Raw genomic sequence first — 27,985 nt, 5'->3', positions numbered from 1 at the left:
ACATTGGCCTTTCTCATTACAGCTGACCAGAACTTTTCCAGTAGAAAATTTTCTGTTGAAAGAGGTCATTTTGATGAAATAGAAATATTTAATGGGAATATGTCTGTTGTGGAGAAAAAAAAAAACAACCATGAGTTCTAAAGAAATACTGGAACAGAACTTCCATTTTAAGCTGATTGATTTAATCTGAAGTAAAAATAATGATACACTGTCCTACACTGTATAAAATGTTTAAAAGGAAAACAGAACAAAACACTTTTGATGCCATCAAAATATTTCAATCAAGTGCCAAGTGATTTTTAGGTTGTGTTACATGGGAGACTGAAAATTGTTCACTTTTTCTCCTTTTCAGGAAGGAAAAATATTCAACATCAGGTAAGTAAACATTGCGTACAAGCCAGCACCAGCTCCTGTGCTGTTCTTGACCTGATCCTCGTCTTGTCTTATGGCAATTCATATCTCTACAAAAAAATGCAGTCCTGTGTAGTGCCCCAAGGATGGGGCTACCAGCTGATAAAGGAACCATATGTTAAGAAACTTGAGAAGACAGCAGGGCTGAGGGCATGAGCTGTTCCTGAGGGCAGAAGTATTAGATCTGTGGGTTGGGGCAGGATTGGGATATATAGGAGAGAAGCCAGAGCCATGCCTTTGCCTTCTTCCCCATGATCTGGGGAATATCAAAGGCCCTGCAGTCCCAGTGCCCTCTTTTCCTAACCTCTCCTAAAGCCTTGTGACATCCCAGGTGTCTTCTCATGAGCGCCAGACCTCTTCTGGTTCCTACCTACTTGTACCTGGTGCTGCAGGGATTGGAGAGGCAGCAGTTAAGGCCACGGCTGGGCATCAGGATCTGGTGACCCACTCTTCAGTCTCACCAAAGCTTAGACTGTCACAGGAGGCAGAGCAGCTCTGTGTGACAGACATGCATGAGCATCAGCAGAAAAACATGCTGTCTTAGTGAGTGCCAGGTTGGAGGGGATGAAGGCTATAGGGTGTTAAATGTTGGGAAAGACCAATGGGAGCATTTGCAAATGCATCCCCTGTGAGAGCCAGTGGAGAAAACCTTTCACTTAACCACTGGAATCATTTGCTGACATGCTGCAGGTTCATTGTGTCAAGGGCAGAGACGAGGGTTTAATTATTTAAGTGTGGATGATGGGAATTTATTCCCCCTTTACATGCACATCTGGAAGCCCCTCCAGGCCCAGTCTTGGCTGAGCTGCCCTAGGCTGGCTTTGCAGTGTCTTGGGTGAGCCTCATACCCAAAGGCAGAGGACAGGCAGCCCCTCTGCCCCTTGCTCCCTCATTGGGAAACATGACCTGCAGGGAAAGTGGGCATCAGCAAATCTGGCCAGGGTCTTCCTTAATGAACATGCCTCATGAATAAATGCACAGCACAGGCAAATAGCTAGCTGCGTGACAGTAAAACAAGCTCAAATATTGACAGAGGGAGAAGACACCGCTGAGGCAGTGTTCACTGCAAACTCTTCTCTGAATGAGCAATAGTTAAATGTTTGTCCTTGCCTCTTCTTTCAAAAGTAGGGCAAATATCTATAGAGTTCCCAGTGGGGAGGTAATCTAACTTTAACTTTTCTACAGTCAAGTAAAACACCCGAGACCTGTGTTAGGGATGCAAGCAGGTCGTCTGAATTATGATATTCAATCTGGTATTATTTTAATCTGACATGCCTCTCACGTGCTTCATTTAGATTCATCTTGACCTGAAAACTGTAATCTCAATGCCTTTATCCTTACAGGTGATTTATCTTGTTGCAGTATTTTCTTCTCCTTCAGTATAAATATTTATTTTAGTAGCGAAACCCTACCCGTGTAGCAGACCGGCACATTTCATTGTCTCGGATCTCCCGAGCACGGTTCTGGGTCCACTTCGAGCCGCAGCAATCTCTTGCTTTTGCTCTCTCTCTTGCTAATTGTGGCGAGAAGATACCGAATTAAGAGCCGCGGGAGGTGAGAGGAAACACCTCTCCTGCAGCCGCAGACTGCTCCTGATGAGGCTTGCTTACTCGTTTACAAGACAATAGCCGAAGAAATTAAAGAGAGGGGGGGAAAATGACTGATCCTACCGTATGAGATAATGGATGAGCCCGGGATGACCTGTTTTTTTCCTTGCGGTGGAGCGGTGCTGAAGACAGAGGGCACCAGCGCCCAGCCCACAGCCTTCGCCCCGCCGCCAGCGCGCCAGCTCGGGGCGGCCGGAGAGCCGCCGGTGCCGGCTGCTCCGGGCGGGCACGGAGCCACCGCCTTGCCCGGCCAGGTACGGCCCCGGGGGGGACCTTCCAAGTAGGCCGCGGGGCTCAGCGGTGGGGTTGCCTCTGGGGCGGGCGAGCAGGCAGAAGGCGCTCGGGATCGGGGCTTCGGAGCTGCCCGGGGAGCAGACTTCAGGCAGCTGTGCCTGCGGGCGTGTGTGCACATGCAGCCAGGACGGCGGCTCTCTTCGGAGCATCGCCTTCCCCGTGACCGTCTCCAGCCCTCCGCGTCGCTCGCCGGGCAGCACCCCCGCGGCCCCGGCTCCAGCCCGCCTGCCCGCCACAGGGTCGGGGGAGCGGCGGCCAGCCCGGGATGGTGCTTGCCGCTGACGGGGTCGCTGTCTCAGGGTGCGTGTGTGTGTGTGCATGCGGTGGGACCGCGGCCGCAGCGCCGGGAGAAGGGCAGAAGTTTGGGGGAAGCGCCCAGTGGTGCTGGCGGGCTGCCGAGCCGGCGGTGGCGGGGCCGGTGCAGAGACACGGGGGCACCGAGACAGAGGGGTGCCGGCACAGCGGGACAGGGGCTAGAGGGGCAGGAGGCAGCAGGGTAAAAGCCGGCGGGGCTGGGGCGGGCTGCCGGGCGCTGTCCCGGGTGCTGATAGCGCCGTGGTGCAACAGGGACTCGGCGCGGCCGCGCTATCAGCTCCCCGGGCGGCGGCAGCGGCGGTGGTAGCGGCAGCGGGGCCCGCGCCGCCCACCGTTTCCACCGCGGCGTTTCAAGCCTCCAAACCCAGCCACCGGGGTGACCGCCGGTGACCGCTCGGAGCCTGCCTGCGAAAGGCAGGCGTGCCGGTAAGGCACATCAGGACTCTGCCCACCGTTGCCTTAGTAACTAGTATGTATTTAAACCCGCTTGTATGTGTGTGTGCCTGGCAGAATTACAGTTTTGCCCCCTACACGCGGAAAAGTTAATCTGAACTGTAAAGTAATTCCTTTCTTCCTCCCTGCGCTGACCTTTAAATGACATTTCCCGTCGCCGGCGGGGCAGATTGCTCGCTCTGTCTTTTCACCCCTTTCATTACCGAGCAAGGAAATCCCTGAGCTGCGGAAGATGACTTCAGGTAGTCAGAACGTGAGAAGAGAAGTACTTGTCACCCCATTTCCCGGGCAGGTGCCGCCGGGGCCGGATTAGGTCGTTTGCCCGATGAGCGAACTCCCTTGGGAAACTTTCACACCTTCCCGGGCGGGGGGAATGTGTGTATGCCGGCGGAAGGTGCGGGGAGCACCCGCCTCGGCTTGAAAAGGCGTGGTCAGATAAGGTTAACATATACGACTATGTCAAGGCAAATAAAGACATATGTTAAAAACTTCATTTCGAGAGGTTTACCCCTCAAATTGCCCTGGGTGTTTGCGAAAGCAGTCATACCCAGCTCTATGGGGTTGCTTTATCGAGCTCTGTTTTTACATGGCTTTCCCGATCAGCCTGCTTTAAACCCCCGTTTCTATGCCAGCAGGTTAAAAGTCAGTAGGATGGCGGCTGCCTTGGCACCTTCGAGAGCGATGCTGTAGGACTTCGCTGTGATGTTATTTGGAGCAATTTGGGCGCTGGTGGGGGGAAGCGCATGCCATTTCCTACATGTCCTTAAAGCATGTGCAGGCAAGAGGAGCCCGTGAAATTCATAACCTGGGTTTGGATGACATCGTGCAACACCATGATTGGCGTGCTGCTGGTCTTTTTCCCTGCTCTGTTCCTGGAGATGGACGTGCTGCCCAGGAGCGTCGAGCGGAAAGTGCTTCTCTCTGCAGCCTCCTCGCAGCGGTCAGTAGCTCGGATGGACGGGGATGTCATCATCGGGGCCCTCTTCTCCGTCCATCACCAGCCGCCGGCTGAGAAAGTGCCCGAGAGGAAGTGCGGGGAAATCCGGGAGCAGTACGGCATCCAGAGAGTAGAAGCCATGTTTCACACTTTGGATAAAATTAACGCTGACCCCGTCCTGCTGCCTAACATTACCCTGGGCAGCGAAATCCGAGACTCCTGCTGGCACTCCTCGGTGGCCCTGGAGCAGAGCATAGAGTTTATACGGGACTCTCTCATCTCCATCAGAGACGATCGGGACGGAGGCACCCGCTGCGTTTCCGACTCGCAGCCCCAGCCCCAGGGCAGACTGAAAAAGCCCATCGCGGGGGTCATCGGCCCCGGCTCTAGCTCGGTCGCTATCCAAGTCCAAAACCTGCTCCAGCTCTTCGACATCCCCCAGATCGCTTACTCTGCCACCAGCATCGACCTGAGCGACAAAACGCTGTATAAATACTTCCTCAGGGTGGTCCCGTCCGACACGCTGCAAGCCAGGGCCATGCTCGACATCGTCAAGCGTTACAACTGGACCTACGTCTCCGCCGTCCATACGGAAGGTAGGTACGGGGTAGCCCGCACCTTCCTCCGGGAGCTCTCTTCCGGCCGGCCCTGGGGCGCTACGCCCTCCGCGGGGGCTCGAGGGTCACCGCCGGGAGACTTGGGAGAGCCCGGGTGCTGCCACTTAAGGGGAAAGGGGAGGAGTGCTGAGCGGACGGGGCGGACGGACTGACATAGTTTTCTCCGTCGCGAAGGCGTCCCCAGGCTCCGGGCACCGCGGCTGCAGGCAGCGGTGGTGGTGGGTCAACAGCGCAGGAAAGCCTGCAAGAACTCGGGCGTCTGCGGGCGTCTTGCCCCCCGTTCTCATTCAGATACGGAGCGGTTTGTGCATGTCTCAATAAAAGCTAAGGGATGGCAGCTGGCAGCTGGTCGGCTGAGCCGCGGCCGCCCCGGGAAGTTGGGCAAAGCGGAGTTAGGGCTCGGAAGGGACTCCGGATTAGCTGCGGACTGGGAGGCGTGTGCACAGGCTTTCTGGGACTGCGAGCACAGGAAAAGAAACCGGAGAATCCCCCTGCAGTCCAGGTAGCCTCAAAGCCAGGTCCCGCGGGGAGGAAAAGGCAGTGTCCAGTTTGGCAGCGGGTCCGGCCAAGCAGGCTCTTATGCAGCTTCAACAATAGTGAAAAACAGTGCTCTGTAAGTTCTGTTAGTAGTCAACAGGTTTTATCGATTTTAAATATCGAAAGACAAATATCACGAGTAAGGGTATTTTTAAAAAAGGGAATGCTGGTTTATAACCAGGCTAGGTGGACCAGCATAAATGACAGACAGAAATAATTGTATTTGATGGGAAGCAAAGTCTTGCGGTGTGTTATTGTGACATTCGTATGGTCCAGTTACGGTCCTCAAAATGGGAATTTTAAGCACAAAATTGCAAACTGACCACATTATTGCTATAGTTTTGCAGCTGTTCTGTTCATCTGACTGTGTCTTTTACAAGGATTTGATTTATGATTCCCTCTGGTTCCTGAGCTGACTCCACACCTTTCATTCTCACAGAAATGACTAAGTAAAAAGAGTGAAGAACATACATATTGATGAATAAATAAACGAATCTCCAGGAAGAGATGCATACGCAATATTTAAAGATGAATTGGGTTAAACTGGACCCCTAAACCAGAAGTGCTGCAATTTGGGGTGGGCACGAGGGGAGAGTAAGATCAGGAAGCAATGAGCTGACATTTGCAGTTCATTTATGCCCTATTCAGATGAGAAAACAAACTGCTAACAAGATTTGAACACGAGCTATTAAGATTCTCTATTGCTGGCAGATAGATTTAGATTTTGTGGAAGGCCAGGGTGAAAAATAAACATGAAAGGGGCTAATTCCTTGATGCAAATCACCGTCTCTCCCTTTGAGGCACTTCGGGGAGCTCTGCTATCTCTCAGTGCCTGAGGAGCTGCCTCCAGGGACCTGCACCCTCCGTCTCTACCTCTGTCGATGTAAATTAGTAGGACTCACCTCTTTTGGAAGAGACAACAGTTTATGAAGGTTATTTATTCATTCATTTAAAAAAAAATCATAATTTGTAATTCCAGTCGTCGAATGTGAGAAATTTTGATTAAATATCCATTTTTATGAGTACGTTACTGGCTGATGAAAAATGCTTGTTGCAAGATATTTTTATAGACTTCGAGGTAATACTTTTGAAAAGAGTGCATCAATTCTATCCTACAAGGCAACAGTCTCCTTTTAGGAAACAGCACAAGGATTTTGCAGATGGTGCACTCGAGATTCATATTTGCTTTTCAAAATTATTATTAATCCGTATCTGCCATGCCTTTATTGTTGGATTCAAGCTACAGATTCCACTGGAAGTGTGTATGAAGCTTCAACTTCTGTGTTTCTTTCCAGAAAGACAAGTTATTAACCCCAATCCTATTGCTATTGGGTGTATTCAAAAGACTTTTCATTATTATTTTTTCTTTTTCTGTTAGTATTCATGAAAAGTGTTAAATTTCTGTTTTTTTCAAATCCCATGCATTCACTGTGAGAGATCTGCTTGCTGGTTTCTTAAAGGTGAGATCATTTTTCAGAGACAACACAAAACCACTCTGAATAATAAGTTGTCATGAGCAGGAGCTGCTCCATCCATGCTATGTTTGGAAATATGGGGATAAAGTGTAGTTAGAAACGTTCCTCCTCCACACTTACTCATCGGCCTCTACTCTGTCTTTATGGTGGGCTGCAAAATGCTCTGGAAGGAATTCTAGGGTTGGAAAATCACTCCAGCAAGGACTGCGAGAAAGGGGAGTGTTTCTAGGAAATGCACAGCTTGACATTGAGAGGAAGTTAATTGTCTCACTTTCTGAGTACCCCAGATCCAGCCTGGCCACCTCTTGAGAACAGAAAAGATGTTTAGTTCCTCCCCAACCTTTCGTTCTCATGGGTGTGGACAATTCTCAGCTCCCGCAGTCACCCAGCCACAAGGGGATGCAACGAGACCACTGGGCTGACTGACCTGCTGTGCAGCAGGTGTGCTCCTCAGGTGCAGCAGGTGTGCTCCTCGGTCTACACTGACCCAAGGCAGAGGCACAGAAAGAGCCTAGCAGTGATGAGCCCTTTGTCAGACAGTCTGAACCATCCAGGTCCTCTGTTTACCCTTCCTCATCTCCTATACTCTAACTGGAATTATTTGAATGCCCTGAACAATACCAGTCTTATATACTTAATTATACCTTTAATGAAAATCTGAAATAAATACCACAGAATCCAGTGCCCATGTTTCTTACCGTGAAGCTTACACATGCTGTAAGAATGAAGATAATAGTCACTCATGTAGCATGGTGTCTTTAAGTAGTCCCCAATATCCTACTTTGCATTTGATATGGAAGTTTATTCTTCATGGGTTAGTATTGGTGCTAATTAGTGCTGACGACACTTGACTATATACTATCTCATATATACAATCTACACACTAGTACATGAAGTTGCATGTAGGTATGCCATAACTGCACATTTGCACAGTTGTTTATTAAGAGGTATAAACATTACACTTGAGTAGAAACTTCTCAGCTAGTAAGATCTGTTTCCAAAGGCCCACATAGCACATTTCTCCTTTTAGGTTAAAATTGACACATAAAGCCCCTCATTAAAGAAAAAAGAAAGGCGGGTTACTATGTTTGGTTATTTCATTCTGTATCTCAATTAGGCATAGCTGCACATCACAAGAGTGCATTTTTCTTCCAGAGTGGGCAGCAGTCATTAAACGATGTGAGAAATCTGTGCATCTGCCGGTGGAAGGCTATGGGACTGTATAGTAGCTGCAAGGCATTTCCAGGGCTATTGTTTTTTTTAAGGATTCTTTGAAGGTAGTTCAGAGTTGGAGTTCATGGTGTGTGTACATCTCAGCTCTTAGGATGGGAAGTCATTCTTACCTGGAAACCCACATAAGCAGATGCCTAACTCTGAGCCAAGGCTTCCTATGGAAATCACAGGCATCAAAAGCTCATGTGTTAAGTTGGGCAGAATCCTGAGTGTGAGAAGGGCAGAAGGAGTTACACTCACTAAGGTTTACTTTCCAAGTGAAATAGTCTGGTCTTCAGTGATAACCTCAGAGTCAAGTATTATTCTCAATTTACCAGCTAGACACTGGTTATTTGGTGAAACTGTGAAGAATTACAGGGAACACTTTATTCCTTGCCTGGAGGAGAGCCCCTAGGCTGCCTCAGGACAAGGCAAGAGGTGGCAGACATGACCTCTGCTGTTTTGATGCTGAAGGCACAGAAGGTGATCAGGTCATCTCCAGAAAATGCAGAGTGGTTGTAGGATTGCTGTAGGTTACACCAACTTCCAAAACTCACAAAACACTGACACCCTGGCTAGTAATCAGCACCGAGTCTGCAAGTCCCTCTTTTAGCTGTTCCTCTTATACATGAAGTTTGAGGGATGATGGTGTAAGAAGCCTTTTTATCACTTCATCTCCCAAATATAGAAGTTCTGAATAAGAAAATAGAAATACTTAATGCTTGTGCCTGGCTTTTAATTAAAATTGTTGCATATGTGTTAACCTTATGAAATGTATGTGAGATTTGTTTGATTCTGTGAAAAAATCTGAATGTGCAGAGTAGATCCACTTGAGTACTGTTTGCAATTTATGGACCATTCTTATGCGTTAATGTACACATACCCCTTTATAAACAGATTTCCATTCCAACAGATTAACATGTGGATTTTGTAGAAGCAACTTTGGAAATGGAATGATTAAGTTAATTGCACCAAATTTTGATTCTTTATGGATTAATTTTAAGGAGCACTAAGATGTTTCTGTTCTTGATCAATTTTGTCAGATTTGTATTGCCAGGCTGTTTCTTATTCTTGAGTACAAGGCTTAAAATTAACTATGATGAGGCAGATGGCACAGCTGTAAAGACTTCCAGATCAAAGTAGATAGTAGGTAGATTATCTTCACAATGATTTTTGATAATGTGCTGTACACTCTCCACTCTAGTAACATACAGAAAACTCATAAGCATGGTTATATATGTTGGAAGGAGGATGGAAGTGAGTGAATCTTGCACTTTATTGCAGATTTCACAGGAAATAAATTCTTTCAGTAGAACTCACTAAAATAGCTTTATAGAAGATAATACTTCTGTTCAAAGATAAATGGGGCAATATCCATCAAATAGCTCAAAGGAATAATTTTCATGCAATTGTGTTTAATTTCTCATGAGGTGTTCCTACAGCTGTTTCTAACAATGTTATATTATTAATTCCACAGTGTCATTTGATGATTGATATTTTCTGATAATATTATGGTCAGGCAATAGGGAACAGCAAGACCAGCTCATGTGTTTGACATTTCAGTGGTTACAAATATTTCTGTAGGTACCAACAGTTACAGAAACTCTCTTAAAGGTTTACCTCATGAAGTGTTGTGAACTGTGCCTGAAATGTATGTTCACAAACGCAAATTCCAATCAATTTTTTTCCTCTATTTAACTAGCTTCACTAACGGTCCTTTTTCCATCCTTTGTGGTAGGGAAAAAAGGGAGAGAGATATGTCCCATGGACGACAGAAATTAATTTGAAAACAGGTAGGGACTAGACCACTCCCTTCATTGGATGCATTAATTCCATTTATTAGAAAGTGCTGGGAGAATCATTTATATCGATTGATGTTGACAAAATTACTGTGGGTGACAAACACCAGAGAGGTCAGGAGAAATTCCTCAAAATATATTGCTTTGCAGTACTCCTAACTTAAAAATTAATATAGCTTTTCAACTGCATAACTGGCAGCTGCATGAGTTAAATCAGCTCAAAGGACTCATCGAACTTCTGTGCCTGCCTTCTCAGCAATATTGCTAGAGTTCATATTTATCAGTCAGCACCATAAGTTCATTTCTGTTTTACTTCTATTTTTTATTGTGTTATGCCCTTGTGTTCAGAGTTTTTTGTCCCACAATCCTTGTGAACTCTTGCAGGATTCTTGTCTCACCGAAGGCTGAATTTAAAAATGTCAAATGGTCTTGGCTTTCTCGAAAAGCTTTGTGAAAATGCCTCTAAAATATTCCTTTGAGCATATGGTTCATAATATGAAGGTACTTGTCCTTAGGTTTTGCAGACAGAAACCAAAAGCTATGTGAAGTGAAATCACACAACTAGAAGTAGTGTCACCCATTGAGAAACATCCTTCAGGGGTCTGGTGCATCAGTGAGCTGGTAACTGTAGTGGGAAACCAAAAGCATTGCACCTGCCCCATGAAACGCAGAAAAATACCAAAGTCATTGCTAACTGGTGCTCACTGACCTATGTGAAACAAAGTGAGGTTTCAGTATATTTGGTGGATGGCAGGTGTTCACAGCATAAGCTACCATCCCAGGTGGCAGTAATTAACACCTGTGCTGGCAGTCTGAATGGGAGAACCAGAAACTGACTGGACATGAACTACAATAGCGTTTCACCTAAAGAAACCATCCCTTCACCTATAGGTATCTAACGAATGCTTAAGGGATGTCACCAGAGGTGGGTAGAGAGAGGTGTACAGCAAATGAATGTCATCCAGCGGGTAACCAGCTAGGTTTTGCTGGCTGTTTTTTTCAGACTGGAGCTTTTCCTAAGCATTATTATTATTATTATTATTATTATTATTATTATTATTATTGCTATTGTTATTATTATTATTCAGACTGGAGCTTTTCCCAAGCATCATTACTATTATTTTTATTATTATTATTTTCTTCTTCTTCTTCATCTTCTTTCTTTTTATTGTTATTATCATTACTACTACTATTAATGTACAGCTTAAAGAACAATTTCTAGATGTGGTTTGCTTATCAATGCAGCATAAAGTTGGCTGTTGAGAGGTGGCAGGAGTCTTGTGATCTTTGAAGCAATCATAGCTGTTGCTGCTTCTTGTTCAAAATTAAAGAAATATTAAAACTGCTGTACTAGTCCTCCAACAGTGGGTTGAATATTAAAAGAAGCAAGAGCAGGGCATGTACAGAGCATACATTCACCACTCCAGTACTTCAGTAAATGGGGGTACCAGCTACCAATGAAACTTTCCTTTATGAATTTGTCTAACGCCTTTTTGTGCCTATTTATACTTCAGTCTCTATAGTATCATAACAATGAAGTGCAGCAGGCGGGCCAGGAGACCTCCTTGGATGGATAAGGAGCTGCTGAGGAAACTTTGAGGGAAAAAAGAGGCTTATGAAAGGTGGAAGCAAGGACAGGCGGCCTGGGAAGAATACAGGGACGTTGTCTGGGAAGCTAGGGACCAGGTTAGGAAAGCTAAGGCCCAGTTAGAATTAAATTAGGCTGAGGATGTGAAAGATAACAGGAAGGGATTCTACAGGTATATTGCAAATAAAGACAGACTAGGGACATTGTAAGCCCTCTCTGGAAGCTATCAGGAGAACTGGCTACCCTGGATTTGGAGAAGGCTGAGGTTCCTAATGACTCCTTTGCCTCAGTCTTCACTGGCAAATGCTCTGACCACACCACCCAAGTCTTGGAAGGCAGACACAGGGACTGTGAGAATGAAGACCTTGGGCCCACTGTAAGAGAGGATCTGGTTCAAGACCATCTTAAGAACCTGAACATGCGCAAGTCCATGGGACCTGATGAAATCCATCCATGGGTCCTGAAGGAGCTGGGAAATGAGGTTGCTCAGACACTGCCCATCATATTTGAGAAATCATGGCAGTCAGGTGAAGTTCCCGAGGACTGGAAAAAGGGAAATATAACCCCCATTTTCAAGAAGGGGAAAATGGATGACCCAGGGAATTACAGAGCAGTCAGTCTCATCTCTGTGCCTGGCAAAATCTTGGAGCAGATTCTCCTGGAAGGCATGCTAAGGCACATGAAAAACAATAAGGTGATTGGTGACAGCCAGCATGGCTTAACTAAGGGGAAATCCTGCCTGACCAATCTGGTGGCCTTCTATGATGGGGCTACAGAACTGATGGACAGGGGTAGAGCAGTTGATGTCATCTACCTGGACTTGTCCAAAGAGTTTGACGTGGTCCCGCATGACATCCTTGTCTCTAAATTGGAGAGACATCAATTTGATGGATGGACCACTCGGTGGATAAAGAACTCGCTGGATGACCGCATGCAAAGTGTTGTGGTCAATGGCTCAATGTCCAGCTGCAGACCAGAGTCCAGAGGAGGGTCATGAGGATGACCAGGGGACTGGAGCACCTCCCATATGAAGAGAGGCTGAGAAAGTTGGGGCTGTTCAGCCTGGAGAAGAGAAAGCTGCTTGGAGACCTCCTAGCGGCCTTCCAGTATCTGAAGGCAGCCTATAAGGATGCTGGGGAGGGACTCTTCATTAGGGACTGTAGTGATAGGACAAGGGGTAATGGGTTAAAACTTAAACAGGGGAAGTTTAGATTGGATATAAGGAAGAAGTTCTTTACTATAGGGGTGGTGAGGCACTGGAATGGGTTGCCTTGGAAGCTGTGAATGCTCTATCCCTGTTGGTGTGCAAGGCTGGGTTAGACAGAGCCCTGGGTGACATGGTTTAGTGTGAGATGTCCCTGCCCATGGCAGAGGGCTTGGAACTGGATGATTTTAAGGTTGTTTCCAACCTAACTATTCTATGATTCTATGAATTCTATAACTCAATTGTGTTGTGTGAACAAGTGTTTCCTATTATTTGCTTAAAGCTATTCCTTGATGACTGCATTACCTTCATACAAAGTTTCTCATTGTTTGTTAGTCCTGATTATTAATTGCTTCTAAGTCCAATATGAAATGTGGAGAAACAGAGCTATATCTGGTATTCAGAGAGGGGGTATTCAGAGAGGGGGTACACCATGGTTAAACTCACTTGTGAAGTGACGATTTCAGTATTGCTCTCAGACCTTTCCCAACAAATGTCCAGTAGTCTTTTAGCCTTTAGGTGCCACCATGAACTGAGTGGATGCCATCAGAAAATACCTTAAAATTACAACAAAACCTTTTTCTTAAATGGTAAAGCTTACTTCAGAGGCTGTTACACATGGGGTTTTCCTCATGTGCGTTGAAAGTAGTGTATTATTCCTGTACTTTTCCTGCAGGATATTTAGTTCCTGCACTTTGTTTCCCATTTGTTAGTGAATTATTAATCCATGACCTTCTGTTTTATACCATATTATCTGTATTTCTGTCATAGCCTTTAATAAGAAACCTCATCAAAAGCTTTCTTAAATTCCAAGTACTCCATGGTGATTGTGTAATTCATATGGTTCCCTGCTTCAACAAAGATGTCTAATAAACTTCTGAGGTATGTATTTTCTGTGCAAAAGCTATGTTCATTCTTCCCTAATATGGCATGTTTATTTATTTGTGCATTAATACTGGTTTTGTTAAGGTTCCTACCAATTGCTTTGTGCAGAAATATCTGAAGTTTGAAAAAATCCCGTGTCTTTTGTTCACTGGATTACCCTCTATGCCTCTGTACTGTCTCTTATGTTCTGCTAAAAAATGAAAACTAGTATATGAAAATATAAAATTACCCAACTTTACTGCTTCTGTCTGTTTTGGGGCTAAGGCCAGTTTAACTGGTAGTAACATACCACAGCAGAAATTTAGCTGGTATTGGGCAATTTGTTAAAGTCTATCTTACAGATTTGTTCTAAAATACATTCTATTAACACCTGGGACTACAGTTCAGTCTTATCCTACATAAGGAATGACCTTTGTATGAGAACCATTCTATCCACCTTCACAGCCAGTGCAGACTGAGAGAATTAATTTGACTTTTCTGTTATGGTTTTGTCTTCCCTATATGATTTTTTATATAACTGGTTATCACTGAATATCAGGCAAGTTTCCCTTTTCGGGAATATTTGACGACTGGTGGGCTATTAGATTTTATGCCTTTATGTCTCAAAATTGTTCTATCTTGTTTTATTGTGGTTTTATATTTCATTTATCAAGGTATACTCTGTTCTCTTTTCCTCATTAGGATACAATTTAGACTTTTTAAAGTATTTGCTTTATTTTTTTATTTATTTTATTTGTTTCATTTTAATAGCTTTAGGAAATTTACTTTTCTGCTTTATCATGCTGGCTTTTCTCATCCTTTTGGAGCTTTGGCTTTCAGCCTCTCATATACTTCTGAGTAGTGTTCATGTAATTTGTTAGCATTTCACTTTTTTGGCTGTTCCTTTTAATGTCCTTGAACTTAGCTTTCTCATAGTTATATAATTTATTTTGGTTTAAATTAAATATTAGTGTACTGTTTTTTTCTTTTCTTTTCTTTTTTTTTAAATAAATTTAACATGCAGCTTCTTTTTTTTCTGTCCATATATGACTAAAGTTCAGGTACAATTACAGACTATTTTTTGCTTAGTTAGGTCTTGTAGCATACAAATCTAGATTAATAGTTGTAGATCAAGATTAGATCAGTAGTTGCTACTTTTGTGAGTTCAATGAGCAGATGAGTAACACACATGGAAAAGTAATCGGTACACAGTATGTGAGATCTGTCTTCATTTTCCATTATCTAACTTACAGTCTGGCAGTACTACACACAGAGCCAGGGTGTGTTAATAGTGTTTTGTGACACATGGGGTGCTTTTTAATGAAAAGCACAGTGCATCACAAGCTGTCCTTTCCTCTTGTGACATGCCACTGACTAGATGGCTTGTATCAACCAGCGTGACAGATATTTTTCTGAAAAGTTATATTGTCTGTTGCAAAATGCCATGGTTTGTTGCAAAATGCCATTTCCATTTGTATTCTCTCTTGAATATTTATAAACAAAAGAATTTGTTAAAGTAAATTTGAATTATATTAACAGAGAACAATGACTTGTAAATCCCTTTGAAATTTGATAGAACTGTGGTAAGGATAGGCATTTGACAGTTCTGGTAGACAAAGAGTGTCATGTCCCACGCTGGTGCAGAGAGCAAGTGTAGCTGTAAGCATCTTGATCCAGTGCTCACTGAAGTTAGTTGGCAGTCCTCCATTGAGTCCAGTGGATCCTGGATGGGGATCAGCATGGTCGTCAGATGTTATCTTTTCAGGTTATGGGACTGGCATTCCTCAGAAAGCATGAAAAATCCACAGGGCTTGTGAATCCCACAGCTAGAAGAATCTCATAGTCAATTGAAAGTAGTGAAAAACAGTGTGAAGGAAAAATGTGTTTGTTGGATTTGCATAGATATTAGAGGGTATTCATACACGTAATTTTTTCCTTCCAACTAGAAGAAGGCTGAATCTAGTTCACTTCTTCCCATGCAAATTCCCCAGTGAATTTAACTCTTGCTTCTCTCTGGAAATAATTTGAGGAGCAAACTTCTTAAATTCAGTCACAATTTGCATTTTTTTGACCAGCAACTTTCATCCTTATTCATCTGTGGATACAGATGGATTTATACAAGCTTGTAATTTCCCAGACATTTCAAACAAAACTCATCCTGGCAAAGAACAATAAGAACCAGGCATGAATATCGCTGAAGTGACAGCTATTTAAAATCTGAATAAGTGTTCATAAATACTTTCTTAAAATGTCTGGCCAGGCTCCATTGAACACTGAATGTCTCCTTCTCTGTGGAGTCAAATATAAAAGATAAATTTGTAATTAATTGTCAGGAAGTGAGAAAACCTTTCATGCTTATTTATATAAGCCTTTCTAACCCACATGGTGCTGTGGAGAGGCTTTAGCAAATGGAAATTTGGCATCTAGATCATCATGCTGGGTATTGAAAGATGGTGATCCTCCTAGTGAGAATGTATTTCTCTGAATGAAAGCTCTGCATGTGTAAATCTCAGTCTTTTGCCTTTGCAGCAAATATGCGGATGTGTGTATTGACAGTACTATAAAGGAATGTTATTTTATTAGCATTGCTAAAACTGGTAGGATGATTTGAGAGACTGGAAAGTTAAAATTCACTCCTACTGAACTGTTCAGAATGGATTCAAGAAGTGGGCTGACAGCATTCTCTCAGAGGATATCCTTATTTGCCAGGACATATTTCCTTGGAAGGATAAACTCATATTTAGGATCAGATTAAAAACTCTACAGCTATATGAAGCAAAATTCTGAGCTGGGGCAGTTGCTTTGCTGGAACAAAGTTGAGAGGGGGGAATGAACTAGGCAGCAGCCCTGGCAACCTGGGTATCACTTAGTCCTTTCTTGTTCCTTTCCCCAAGGCATAACAGTTGTTGTCCTTAGGGATCACTGCCTTCCTGGTAAATAGGCTTAGCCTTCCTCTAATACCTGCCTGATTCAAACCACTGTCAAGTTTGACCAGGACTCTGACATTGGACAGATCAGGCTGTGCATCCTAAGTGACACAATGCCAGTCACTCAGAGCCTGAATTTCTCCTTCTTCCCACAAACTGCCACCGGTAGGTGAAATCATGAGAATGACAGGAAGATATTCCAGGAGCTCCTTCTGGATTTGTCACTGACCTTAGAAAGAGATGGCCAATATTCTGTCAAGCACATGCCCCTACCAATGCCTATAATGGTGTCCCCCATTATTGGCACCCTACAAAAGGGAAGGATAAAGATGTAGTAAAGGTCCAAGCCTGCAGCATGAGGACAATAAAGTGCAAACCCAATGTTATGAAGCTGAGTGAAGCAATGAGTATTGATTTCAGTGTATTATGGAACAATCAAAAATGGACAGCGTTGAGGTACGCCAAAAATCCAAAGGCAAAAGACAAATGAGCTATGCCAGGCAGCTCTGGCTGCCAAGACAGCAATCCTCAGAAGAGTAATAATGTGATGCTTCAGGATTCAGCTGAAAAAAAAAGGAAATGAAATTAAAACCAATCAGTGTGACTCTATGGAAGATGGGTCTTCCCAAAGAAACCTGATTTTATTCCTTGATAAAAGTGCAAACTTGGTAGCTGCAGATAACAGTGTGGATGAAATATCTTGGATTTCTGTGAGGCACTGAATTACTATTACAGCATATTTTTATCAAAAAAAGCACTGTGCAATGTCAGAAAAACAGATGTCTCATAAATTAAAACTCATCACACTGACCTCAGCAAATAGAAAGTGACCATCAAATGAGATTATGTCTACTGCATTGCACAGAGCTTGACAAGTGGTCTAATGCCACACTGTCTTAATCAATGATATAAAAAGCATAACTGCTGACAAGATATGCATATTTATGAAATGGCAATTGATGAAAAGGGAAGATTCCAATCTCTTAGGAAGCTAGGCCCAATCTAAGAAAATGTATGTTAATACATTTAGATGTTAACCATAAATACAAGAACAAAGCACATGTTCAAACTTATATAGGAGAATTTTGTCCCTAAAAGAAGTCCTAAGTATACTATATGGCTATAGAGAAACTGCATCAAAGAGAGCCCCAACCCAAAATACAAAAACCTAATGTCATCCTTGAGAGAGTGGGAATTTTACTTCAGTCTAAGGATTATTAGCATTAATTTTGCTATTCTTTCTTCAGTTGTTGTTAAGATTAAAAAAACAAAAGTTTAAATATTGAAAAGAGGGATGAAGCTCTAAATTATTTGAGGGCTGAAAAAAATGCCTTATAGCAGGACTCTAAACCATCTTAGTTTATCTGGTTTGTCAAAGAGATACAGCTTGATTTATCAAAAAATGTTTCATTTCCTCCAAGTAAACAAAAGCAGTAGGAACTGCAGGGCTCTGTATCCTAATGGTTAAAAGCATAACAAGCGCCAATTGCTGGTAAGCCAATTAGAAAAAAAGACAAGTATTTTTACTTGTGATAGTGATTAACCACTGGGACAAATGAGCTTTCAGACTTTTGATGTTGCCTAATCAAAATTGGCTGCAGATGTTCCAGAAAAGTTTCACTTAACATGCAAGCCACCGGACACAGCACAGTGGGGTCTGGACTGAATGTATGGACTGGCATAAACAGGTGGTCAGATATGAAGGGCTGACAGTTCTTCCTGACATTAAGTCTTATTGATTTATGGATAGTTTTGATTATGTAAGGAGGCAGGACAAAAAGTTTGATTTAAAGAGTAGCTTAATGTTCATGTGTTAACTCATCTGCTCAGCTGCTTCAGAAAATTCAAAGTATCCTATGTTGTTGATACTGATTGTAGAGGAAGAGAAACTCAGTGCAAAATAATTCCCTCAGTCACATTCAGTCCACTGTTGCAGTTTACATGTATCATTTTAAGTCAGTATTTGTTCCCTTACCAGCAATTGGTGCTTGTTATGCATTTTACCATTATGTTACAGAGCCCTTTAATTCCTATTTTGGTTTGCTTGGGGGAAATTTTCAGTTTCATGCGGGTTTTATACTACACTTATTTGCTTACTTGTGACATAAATGTCAGCCCCTGTGACTGAAGAAAAGAGCAAGTTTTCCAGAAGGATGCAGTGACATTTTTCTATGGTCTCATTAATTAGAATGCTACTTTGTACATAAAATGATATAATTCATCTGACAGTCCATGCAAAATAAATAATAAAAATGCCACTATAGAGAAAAAAAGAAGTTGGTAGCTTGGGTAATCAACATTTTTGCTCAGCAGTTTTTCTAGAGGGGAATTAAGTGGTGAATTTTGTGAATATTTGTTTTGATTTTAACAGAGGAATATGGGCATCAATATTTTCTGGTTGATTGAGAAACAATCAGTATGTTATAGATGCTCTCCCTTCATGCAATGAACTTCTTAACATCCTTTTACGAGAAAACTTAAGAGTATTGCCATGTTTGAAAACTTGTTGACCTTGTCACACCTACTTGTGCCTTTTCTATGGAGCCCAAATACATGGTGAATAACATATTCCACTTTTATCACAGCTATAGTGTTGCCTGCAAAGTATGAAGCAGAAATGTGCTGGTACCACAAATATCCGAAGTCACATCACTGCTTTTTATAGTTCATATCCTGAGAACATACATATAATAAAATACTCTTTAAAATTCTGGAAATACATCTGTATTTACATTCAGAACCATGATGTGGCTTTAATGAAGTCAATGGGACTGAAATTTAACCACACATCTGACCCTATGGAAAGATCCGTTAAGGTGTATAATACTCTTGCTTGATCCCAAGAGGCTTGTGGACACTAGTTGCTTGATCCCAAGAGGCATGTGGACGCTAGTATAAGTAAATAACTTCAAGCACTTGAATTGTAGAGAGCAAGAATTAATTGCATACTTACAGGACATAGTTTCTGGAGACTGCACAGATCACAGCAGTGCCCATGCTTTACAAGATTAAGGACAATGTGCTTATCTGATCTTAAAAAAAAAGCGTTCTACCAATAAAACTAACATTTTTAAGTCTTGCAAAGGTCTGTGTAGTGCAAAAGGGTAGGGGGAAACCAAACAGCCTTAGAACTGTGCATATCAGAGGAATATGAAAACTAATGGGTGGGTTAACTAAAGAAAGGCTGCAGCACAATGGAGAAAAAGGGCAGGATTTTGGAGGTGCTCCGTTGAAGAGACAAGTAAAAGTTAATTTGTGTCCTAATTTAAAGTGGAGCTCTGAAATAACTGATTAGACTGGCTATCTTCTATAATTTAGTGAATAGATCAAGGTAAGTATTGTATATTCATTGTATTTGCTGAAAATACATTGTATTTGCCCATATAAGAATTAGGATGTACTTTTAGGTATTTCATTTGTTTTGCTTTTATTATTCATTCGCTACAAACTGGATTACACTAGGGTAAATGTCACCTGGATTATTTTCCTCTCTCTTTTTCAATGAACACTTTTAGAGTGCCAATTTGTATGCGCTTAAATTCACAAGCTCAGACAATTCTTTTATCATAATCCACGCAGGAAAATAATACACAAAACAGAAAAAGAAAGGAGCTACTTCTGTGTCTCCATCACACAAAGACTTCTCATGTAGAAGGTTGCTGGCTTTTTGGTGCTGCCAACCTCCTTATACTGGTACAATCTTTAACTTCCAAGGAAGCTATCTTAAATGGTCTAACCTCTAACAAATACTAGCTTAAATTTCAGAATGCGCTATATTTTGAGAAACAGAAATTTAAAGAAACCCTACTAATTACAGCTCATATTCAGAATAACTGATACATATGCTTCATTGCTCTGCAGGCAGGTTTCATTGTGCAGCCAGGAAAACACAGAAGGTGACAGGGAGTTTCCACGAAACAGCACTGGGCTGCCTTGATTTGGGGTGAAATTTGTTGAAATGAAAAGATTCTTGTGGAGTAATTTGGGTTTTGCTGATCAGCACCTTCCAAAGAGAGAAACATCTTACAGGAACCTTCTAACTGCTCTGCTTTTAACTCTGGGTCTTTGTAGTCATCACAATCAGATCACAATTCGCCTTTTATTATTGTAAGTTATTTTAATCTAAAAATAGAGTTCACTTTCAACTCATTCCATTGATGTCAATGGAAGATTTGCCGCTTATTTTTGTAGGAAGAAGTTTTGGGTATAATTATTACGCAATTTCAATGCAAATGTACATGCATAGGAGGAAAATGTGCTTATATATGAAGAAAGAGGCTTATAAAACAGGGGAGCTGAGGGAAAGCCTGTACATCCTCCTAATAGAAAAAATATTTCTTCAGTTTGCCTTATTTTGTATGTAGAAAGGTTTCAGAAGTACATTCTGAAAATGTAAATCTTTATAAAGAATTGCTTCATGGTAATGTGCATTTGAATTTCAGTCTCAGAGAAACTTGGCTTTATTTTTGTGATGACAAAGGGCATTGCTATGTAGAATAAAGGAAAAAGGATGTTCTCCATACATTTTAATGAGCAAGACAGTGGTGATGATGCACACCTTCAAGCACAGATGTTTTACCCTTAATTTCTGCAACTTTGACTTTATTCGGAGAATTTAAGTTCTGCATAAATCAAGGAGTTGTGTTTCACTGCTTAATTAGGAATAGACCTAGTAGACAAAAGGGATCTAAATATGTTTCAAAGTTACATGCAGAAGACAAACAAAAATAATGGGGATGTTTTACTTTAATCCTGCCTTACCTCGAAATTGTGATTGGCTACAGCTCAGCTGTAAAGATAAATAATTCATTCATTTATTTAGTATGGAAAAAAAGTGCTTTGGACAACTGAAAATAAATTATTTCAACATTAAAAAAATATTTTATTGTGGGGCACTCTTAGTAAGATCTAAGGAGGGAAACACAATGGTGGTTCCTATTTTACAACTTATCTCACTGATCACACTGACTGGAAGAGATTCCGGATTGACTTTTCCTCTGAGAAGATGGGAATAACATTTTGTGAAGTATTGGTCTGAAATATTACAGTTGTATTTTGCTGGGACTTTTTATGTGTTCATTGTTCCAGGTGGTGGGTTGGCCCTGCCCAGAACAACCATTCACACAGCTACTCTCTCACTCCTCCCCGTTCTGTACCAATGGGACAAGAAGAGAAAATAGGAAGAGCAAGAGCAAGAAAACTTTTGTGTTGAGATAAAGATAGCTTAATAGATCAGGGAGAGAGGGGAAACCAAGTAAAACAGCAGAAACTTTTCACCACATCTGATAGGCAGACCTATTCCCAGTCAGTCTCCAAACAATGGTCCCCTTGGAAGCCTAGACTCCAGTTCTACCTCAGTTTTTATTGCTGGGGCTTTATCATATAGTATGAAGTAAACCCCTGGCCAGTTTGGGTCAGCTGTCCTGGTTGCATCCCTATCCGGTTTCCTGCCTATCCGCAGCCTAATGACTATGAAGAAAGGAAGGGATAGAGTGGGAAAAAGAGAAAGCTTTGATGCTGTGTGAACACTGTACAGCAATAGCCAAAGCACTGGTGTATTATCAGCACTGTTTTAGCTACAAATCCAAAGCATAGCCCCATTCAGACTGTTGTGAATAAAGTTAACTCTGTTGCAGCTGGATCCAGTAGAGCCCAGCTCAAGAAACTCTATATTTCAGTGATTAAGTCACTCTCCTGTGTAAAAGTTGTAATTTCTTATCCTATTACTTGAAACTGGACCTGCATTGCCCACTTCTCTGATGAGTGCTCTAAATGCTGAACTGCTTGACTTGAACTTTCGTGTCTGCAGAAGCCTTGTTGAGTTTGTAATGTCAACATATTGGAGCTTTCACAACCAACACAGGAGAGAAAATAGCATTAGCATTTCAAACTGTAGCTAGCTAGTCAAGTATTTAGAAGTTTAATACTATTTAACCTAGATTTACAGCCCAGCACACTCTAACGGGCAGTTCCCAGACTGGATGGCTCATGCTCATGCAGTCTGGGTATCTGTGTGACCAACCATGCCGACAAGTTATATAGACATGTTACAAATAAATGTTGCAGACATTTGCTACACTTAAGTTTAAAAGTTTCTGTATTTCCCAAGTGTTCTAGAAGCTGTGATTTTACAAGGACTCCAACTGCTTTGAAATAGGAAGCATATATTAGGAATACAGAATAGAATCATGATTCTTCAAGCATCTTCTTTACGGACTCTCCGCACTGTAATTGCATGTGTACACTTAACGGCATTTTAAAATCCAGCCTGGTAAGTTCCTCAATACCAATAGTTCTCTTGGAATGCTACTCTAGAATTTCATTCATTCTACAATTAAAAGCTGCTTAATGCTTTGCTTTTGGTTGTTGCTTTGGAGATTTGTTTTTTTTTTTTTTTGTTTTTACCCAAGAAGGAGATTTGAGAGACTTAAGCTCACTTTAAGTTATATCTTCCTGTCTTTCATGGTCTTGATGGCTATTCTTTGAAACTTCACTGGTTTTTCAATATCTTGTAGTACTGGATATTACTGCAGAAGCAGTCATAATCTGAGAAATAGAGTTAAGGTAGTATGATCTTCTGTACTACAGTATCACACTTATTTACATAGCTAAGAAACAATTCATTACTTTTTTTTTTAGCCACAGCATAACCTTCAGTACTTATCTATTATAATCCCCAAGCCAGTAATTGCATCCCATGATTGAGTCCAGGGGATGCAATCCCGTGGACTGTATCCCAAGGTCCTGTATGTGTAACATTTTTAGTTCCTCAGAGTTTAAATTTACATGTATATTTAACTGTGTATTTCTTTGTCTATGCCCAGTTTACTGAATCACCTACATCATGCTGCATTAGCAGCTTGTTTCCCAGTGTTTCTGTCATTTGCAAATGTTATTGGTAATGCTTTTGTATTTTTTTTTCAGGTCACTGATTAATACTAACTAGTAAAATCTAAGAACAGATCCTTATGGGACACAATAAAGAGACATCCGTTCAATGAGTATTCCTGCACTGCAAATACATATTGAAACCTCCCAACCAGATTTTAACTTATTTCTTGTATGCAGTACTGATTCTTATCATTCTAAGTTTATAGCCAAAATGTAATGCAAAATGAAGGTAGATGTCCTGTGGAAATCTGACTGTATTGCGCTGACATTATTATTTTTAATAACCAAGCATGTTTACTGAGAAAAGACATTTTGGATAACTGAATTTAAAAGATCTAGTTTCCACATACGCATAACAAATGTCACCTGTTATATTGCCTCACTCCCTAATTTTTTTCCTTCTCCATGTCAGCTCCTGAGTTATTTTGTCCAAAATGGATTTCAGGCTGACAGATCTGCAACTACTCAGGTTAACTCATGTATCCTTTTGGAGTGTTACACCACACTGCCTTTGTTGCTGTCCTCTGGCACTTTACAACTTCCGACAGCTATTAAGAATAATTTCCAGTAGCTCAGAGAGCTCGTCAGCAGCTTCTGTCCGAAGTTATCTGAACACATTCATTTTAAAATGCCTGCCTTTTGGAGCTTCCTCTTGGTTTCTTTTTGAGTTGGAAGGGAAATCATCATTCATCATCACCATCAACACCATCATCATCTTCTGGTATGTATACATTGTCTGTCTCTTTCTCAAAATACAGAAGATAAAAGCTTATTAAATGCTTCTCCCTCTTCTGCAGAATCCCTTCTGGCACTGACCCATCATCATTATCTTTTATTAGTCTTCCTTCCTTCCTTCCTTCCTTCCTTCCTTCCTTCCTTCCTTCCTTCCTTCCTTCCTTCCTTCCTTCCTTCCTTCCTTCCTTCCTTCCTTCCTTCCTTCCTTCCTTCCTTCCTTCCTTCCTTCCTTCCTTCCTTCCTTCCTTCCTTCCTTCCTTCCTTCCTTCCTTCCTTCCTTCCTTCCTTCCTTCCTTCCTTCCTTCCTTCCTTCCTTCCTTCCTTCCTTCCTTCCTTCCTTCCTTCCTTCCTTCCTTCCTTCCTTCCTTCCTTCCCTCCTTCTCTCCCTCCCTTCCTTCCTCCCTCCCTTCCTTCCCTCCTTCCCAGCTTCTCATGTTTCTCTGTTACCTTTTGGAATCTCATACCACTGACTGTAGCCAAATGGTGTTAATTTCTTTTTTTTCCAAGACATTAAGGCTAGTTCAGATCTAAGCAAAGAACGTGGCTGACAGAACTTACTGGGAAATGCAGAGGAAGGCACAGCTCTGCTACCCAGTTTGTCTGTGCGTAGACTGGTGGGCTGGTTGGTGTCATTAAGGGCAACAGATGACTGATGAGAGAGTAGCTGCTGCTTCTGCTCTGCGAGTGACAGCTCCCAGTGGTCAGGGCTCCCCACTTCCATCTCAGGAACTGCCAGAAGCTACCATCCTGCTGCTCTGGAGCTTTCACCCAGTCCTACATCCCAGGGCTCCTCCTCCCTTCTGCTCATGCTTTTGACAGACTTTGAGTCCGCTCCAGTAACAGAGCTCCTGTGTAGCAGATGGCTCTTGCTGTGTGTGTTCAGAAGATGGCAAATCTCTGATGGTGTTGTTCAGAAAGTTTGCCCAGTCAACATTTGGGCCACTTGAGTCATTGTTGTGCCTTTAGCTGTGCCTGCAGTTGCTTTCTGCATTGAAGAAAGCCATATTATGTTTCTCAAGGATAGTAAATATTGCAGACATCTCAGGGGAAGTGTCTATTCCCAGCATAGCCTTATGACAGATCTCAACTCTATGAGAAAAGAAAGAAAACCAGTCATTTATGATTCAGTATTTTTTTTTCACAGCCTCCCATAGGTAAGAGACAAAATAGTTCACCCTCCTATTGTTGTATATACATACATGAGCATACGGAAGTTCTATGGATATTTTTCATTGACATGTTGTTTTGTGTTCATTAATCTCTGCTAATACAGATATCCACTCAAAATAAAACATTATTTAGCAGGAGAGAACAAAACAACCTAATCCACTGAAATTAAGTTGTCAAGACAAAAGTAGCTTGAAGAGATCTCAAGAAATGTTAAGAAAAACACAAAGCTTTCTGCCTCTGACTTTCTTTAGATTTGTTAGATTGGAGTGCAGGCACCGTGTCAGGAGAGTGGCAGTGCTAACAAGAGGGTGAAGGGAAATTGAAATGCCATTCATTAAAAGTGAAGTACTAAATTTTCCACTAATTCATTTTGACAGATGATATTCTGACAGAGTTGACATCTATAACAAAAAGTGAATAAAGTGGGTACAATTCAGGAAGTGATGTTTCTTCCCCCCCCCCCCGATGTCAGTGTAATAGATAATTCATATTTGTTTTTTATTTTTTCTTAAATCTGTTTATTTCTGATCATAAATACTTTTTGTTGTAAGCAGATATCTACTTAGAAAAATAGCAAAACCCTTAACTTCTTAGATTGTAAGCAAAATGAAGGAATTAATCTGATTAACACTGCCAAGGAAAACTGTAGTGTCTAACTTCTTTTCCCAGGCAATGTGTGAAGTGATCTTTTAAAACATCACTTTGTTAGCAGCCTTTGCTGTCTCAGTTGGATTTTTTTCCATTGCAAATGCAAGCATTATTTTATATTAAGTGTTGATGAGATTTAACAGAAGATGGAGTGCCTTGGAGGGAACTCCTGCATGTTACTGTCTTGTAAAATCCTAGTTACATCTGTCTTTGGGATGTAGGCTTGAAAGCAAGGCTGGCAGACATGTTCTAACAAGATTTTGCAGAGGTACTTCAGCAATGTATTTCAGACATAATTATTAGTCATTATGTTTGTCTGCTGGTTATTAAACTCTAATCTGGGTCTGAGAAGTGCCAAGGGAAACTCACCACAGCACAATTTAGGTCCCAGTGAAGGTCCTGCTATTCCTGACCTTTTCTTTAGATGTTTACTATGAGGGTCGTGGAGCACTGGAATAAGTTGATCAGAGAAGCTGTGGTTGCCCCATCCCTGGCAGTGCTCAAGGCCAGGCTGGATGGGGCTTTGAGTAACCTGGTCTAGTGGAAGGTGTCCCTGTTCATGGCAGGGGGGTTGGAACTAGATGATCTTTAAGGTCTCTTCCAGTGCAAACCATCCTATGATTCTATGATCTGTTATGCTACATTATGATGCTCCTCTATGCTTCTGTAACACACACTGAATGAAAGTGATTCCAAGGAAAACATCAGCCACAACTGCTTTTAACAAGCAATAAAAGGCAAAAAGCTGCAAAACCACTGTACTAGTTAAAAGGCCAATGCATTGTTCCATGAAGAGAGGTGATTCTCCCTAGACAGGTGCATTAGTATTATGTCACCAAACTTGGTCCCAGTGACACTGAGATCCTAGCTACTCAGCTGTCTTTCTGAGTGATTTTTTTTTCCCACAAATGAGGATGAGAGGACAAAAAGAATCATCAGATACTGTTCCTTTGGCTGCAGACTGCTATGTAATACATTATTTTAGAAGGTTCCCATATATTAATTTAGTAAATAAACAGTTCATCTGTTTTATCTTCTTTAATAATTGCAGTAAGGTTTCATACGATGTTTTAAGAATCCTGTCTTTAAATAAGAAGTTGCATTTACCTTCAGCAGAATCTAGCGATTTACATTTTTCATTAGGTCCCATTTTTTTGCTTTCTAATCTTTTCATTTTGTTTTTAGCATGTCATGTTGGTTTGATATGCCCTCTTTGTAAGCTAAGGAATATGCAATAAGACAGTTTGGAAATATTGCCATTCTAAATTGTAAGAATTCTCAGAGGCATTGTATAAACCCACCACCTTAAGTTTTTCAGCAACCATTAGCCTGAGCCTCTGTTTTTTTTTTTTTTAAATAAAATCAATAGATATTCAGCCCAGTTAATTTCAGGCTTTTCTTTTTTTTTTAATTGGACACCATTTCAAAGTTTGGTTTTAAATTAATAAGAACTTGGAAATTCTCAAAAAGCACTGACTTAAGATTAGGGCAGGCAAATTACTCAGCTAAAAATGGAAATCTTTATGCAAAAATACCATACAAATAGTCATCAGCCAAAATACAGCCTTTTCAGAGGTCAGAAAAAAGAATACAATTATATACCTTTCACTTCAACTGACCTTTAGCAGACTTCAAAAGCTTCTTGCAGGGCCATTTGTCTTTTTTGATTGCTTGGTAATCTTGCCTTGGCTGTTTCACTCACTAACAAGATGTACTTGATGGTCCTCCAGAGTTCAGTAATGATTTCTGTTTTTTTTTCTTAGATTTTCCCACTCTGTACACTGAGGGTTTTTTAAATTAGTTTACCTTAGAAGAGAGAATCAGTTTATCTCCTAGGTTCCCAAAAGCCTATGAACATACCTGATCAACTGTGCATTTTTGCTTTTAAGCATGGTTCTTCTGAAGTGCTGTAACTATCCTGGCAACACAGTCCCTTTGCCTCTCTATAGGTATCAAGCACCCAAAGAATATAGATAGGAATGTTGGAACCAAGAAAGGCAAAAGTTAGATGATATTTTGCTGATATTTATTAAAATCTACAAACTTGCACATCTTTCATGCCTTGTCATTTCTCTGCATCAAGTTGCAAAAGCATTTTTAAAAAAATACAAAATATTAGCCCAAAGTGCCTGGTTTTGCAATTGTGTATGTGTCCTGTGTTCAGCAGTAGCAGTCATTTTTCTCCTTCTTAGTAGCTGGTGCAGTGCTGTGGTTTTGACTTTCAGCCTGGAACAGCGCTGATAACACCAATGTTTCTAGTTGCTGCTCAGTAACGTTTACTCTGGCCAAGAACTGTCTGAG

The 27,985-nt window shown here is 41.7% G+C and overlaps 1 protein-coding gene across 8 annotated transcripts in view; it reads left to right on the top strand.

The window, feature by feature from the left end:
• Positions 1–1,492: 1,492 nt before the first annotated feature.
• The window catches only part of GRM1 (glutamate metabotropic receptor 1), a 183,066-nt gene continuing 156,573 nt past the window's right edge, over positions 1,493–27,985 (top strand). For 2 of the 8 annotated variants that reach the window (XM_057406856.1, XM_057406855.1), the window contains exons 1-2: positions 1,493–2,272; positions 3,713–4,613. In XM_057406856.1, coding sequence (XP_057262839.1) covers positions 3,851–4,613 — 763 coding nt within the window. In that variant the 5' untranslated portion in view covers positions 1,493–2,272; positions 3,713–3,850. Of the gene's footprint in view, positions 2,273–2,435; positions 2,599–3,712; positions 4,614–27,985 lie in introns of those variants that run through there. The other 6 variants (XM_057406854.1, XM_057406858.1, XM_057406857.1 and 3 more) reach the window with 5 other exon arrangements.

This window comes from Pezoporus wallicus, unplaced genomic scaffold, assembly GCF_028554395.1.
Source record: "Pezoporus wallicus isolate ANWC-B61680 ecotype Strahan unplaced genomic scaffold, APGP_CSIRO_Pwel_v1 scaffold_6362, whole genome shotgun sequence".
NCBI lineage: Eukaryota > Metazoa > Chordata > Aves > Psittaciformes > Psittacidae > Pezoporus > Pezoporus wallicus.
This window is presented reverse-complemented; position numbering and strand designations above follow the sequence as displayed.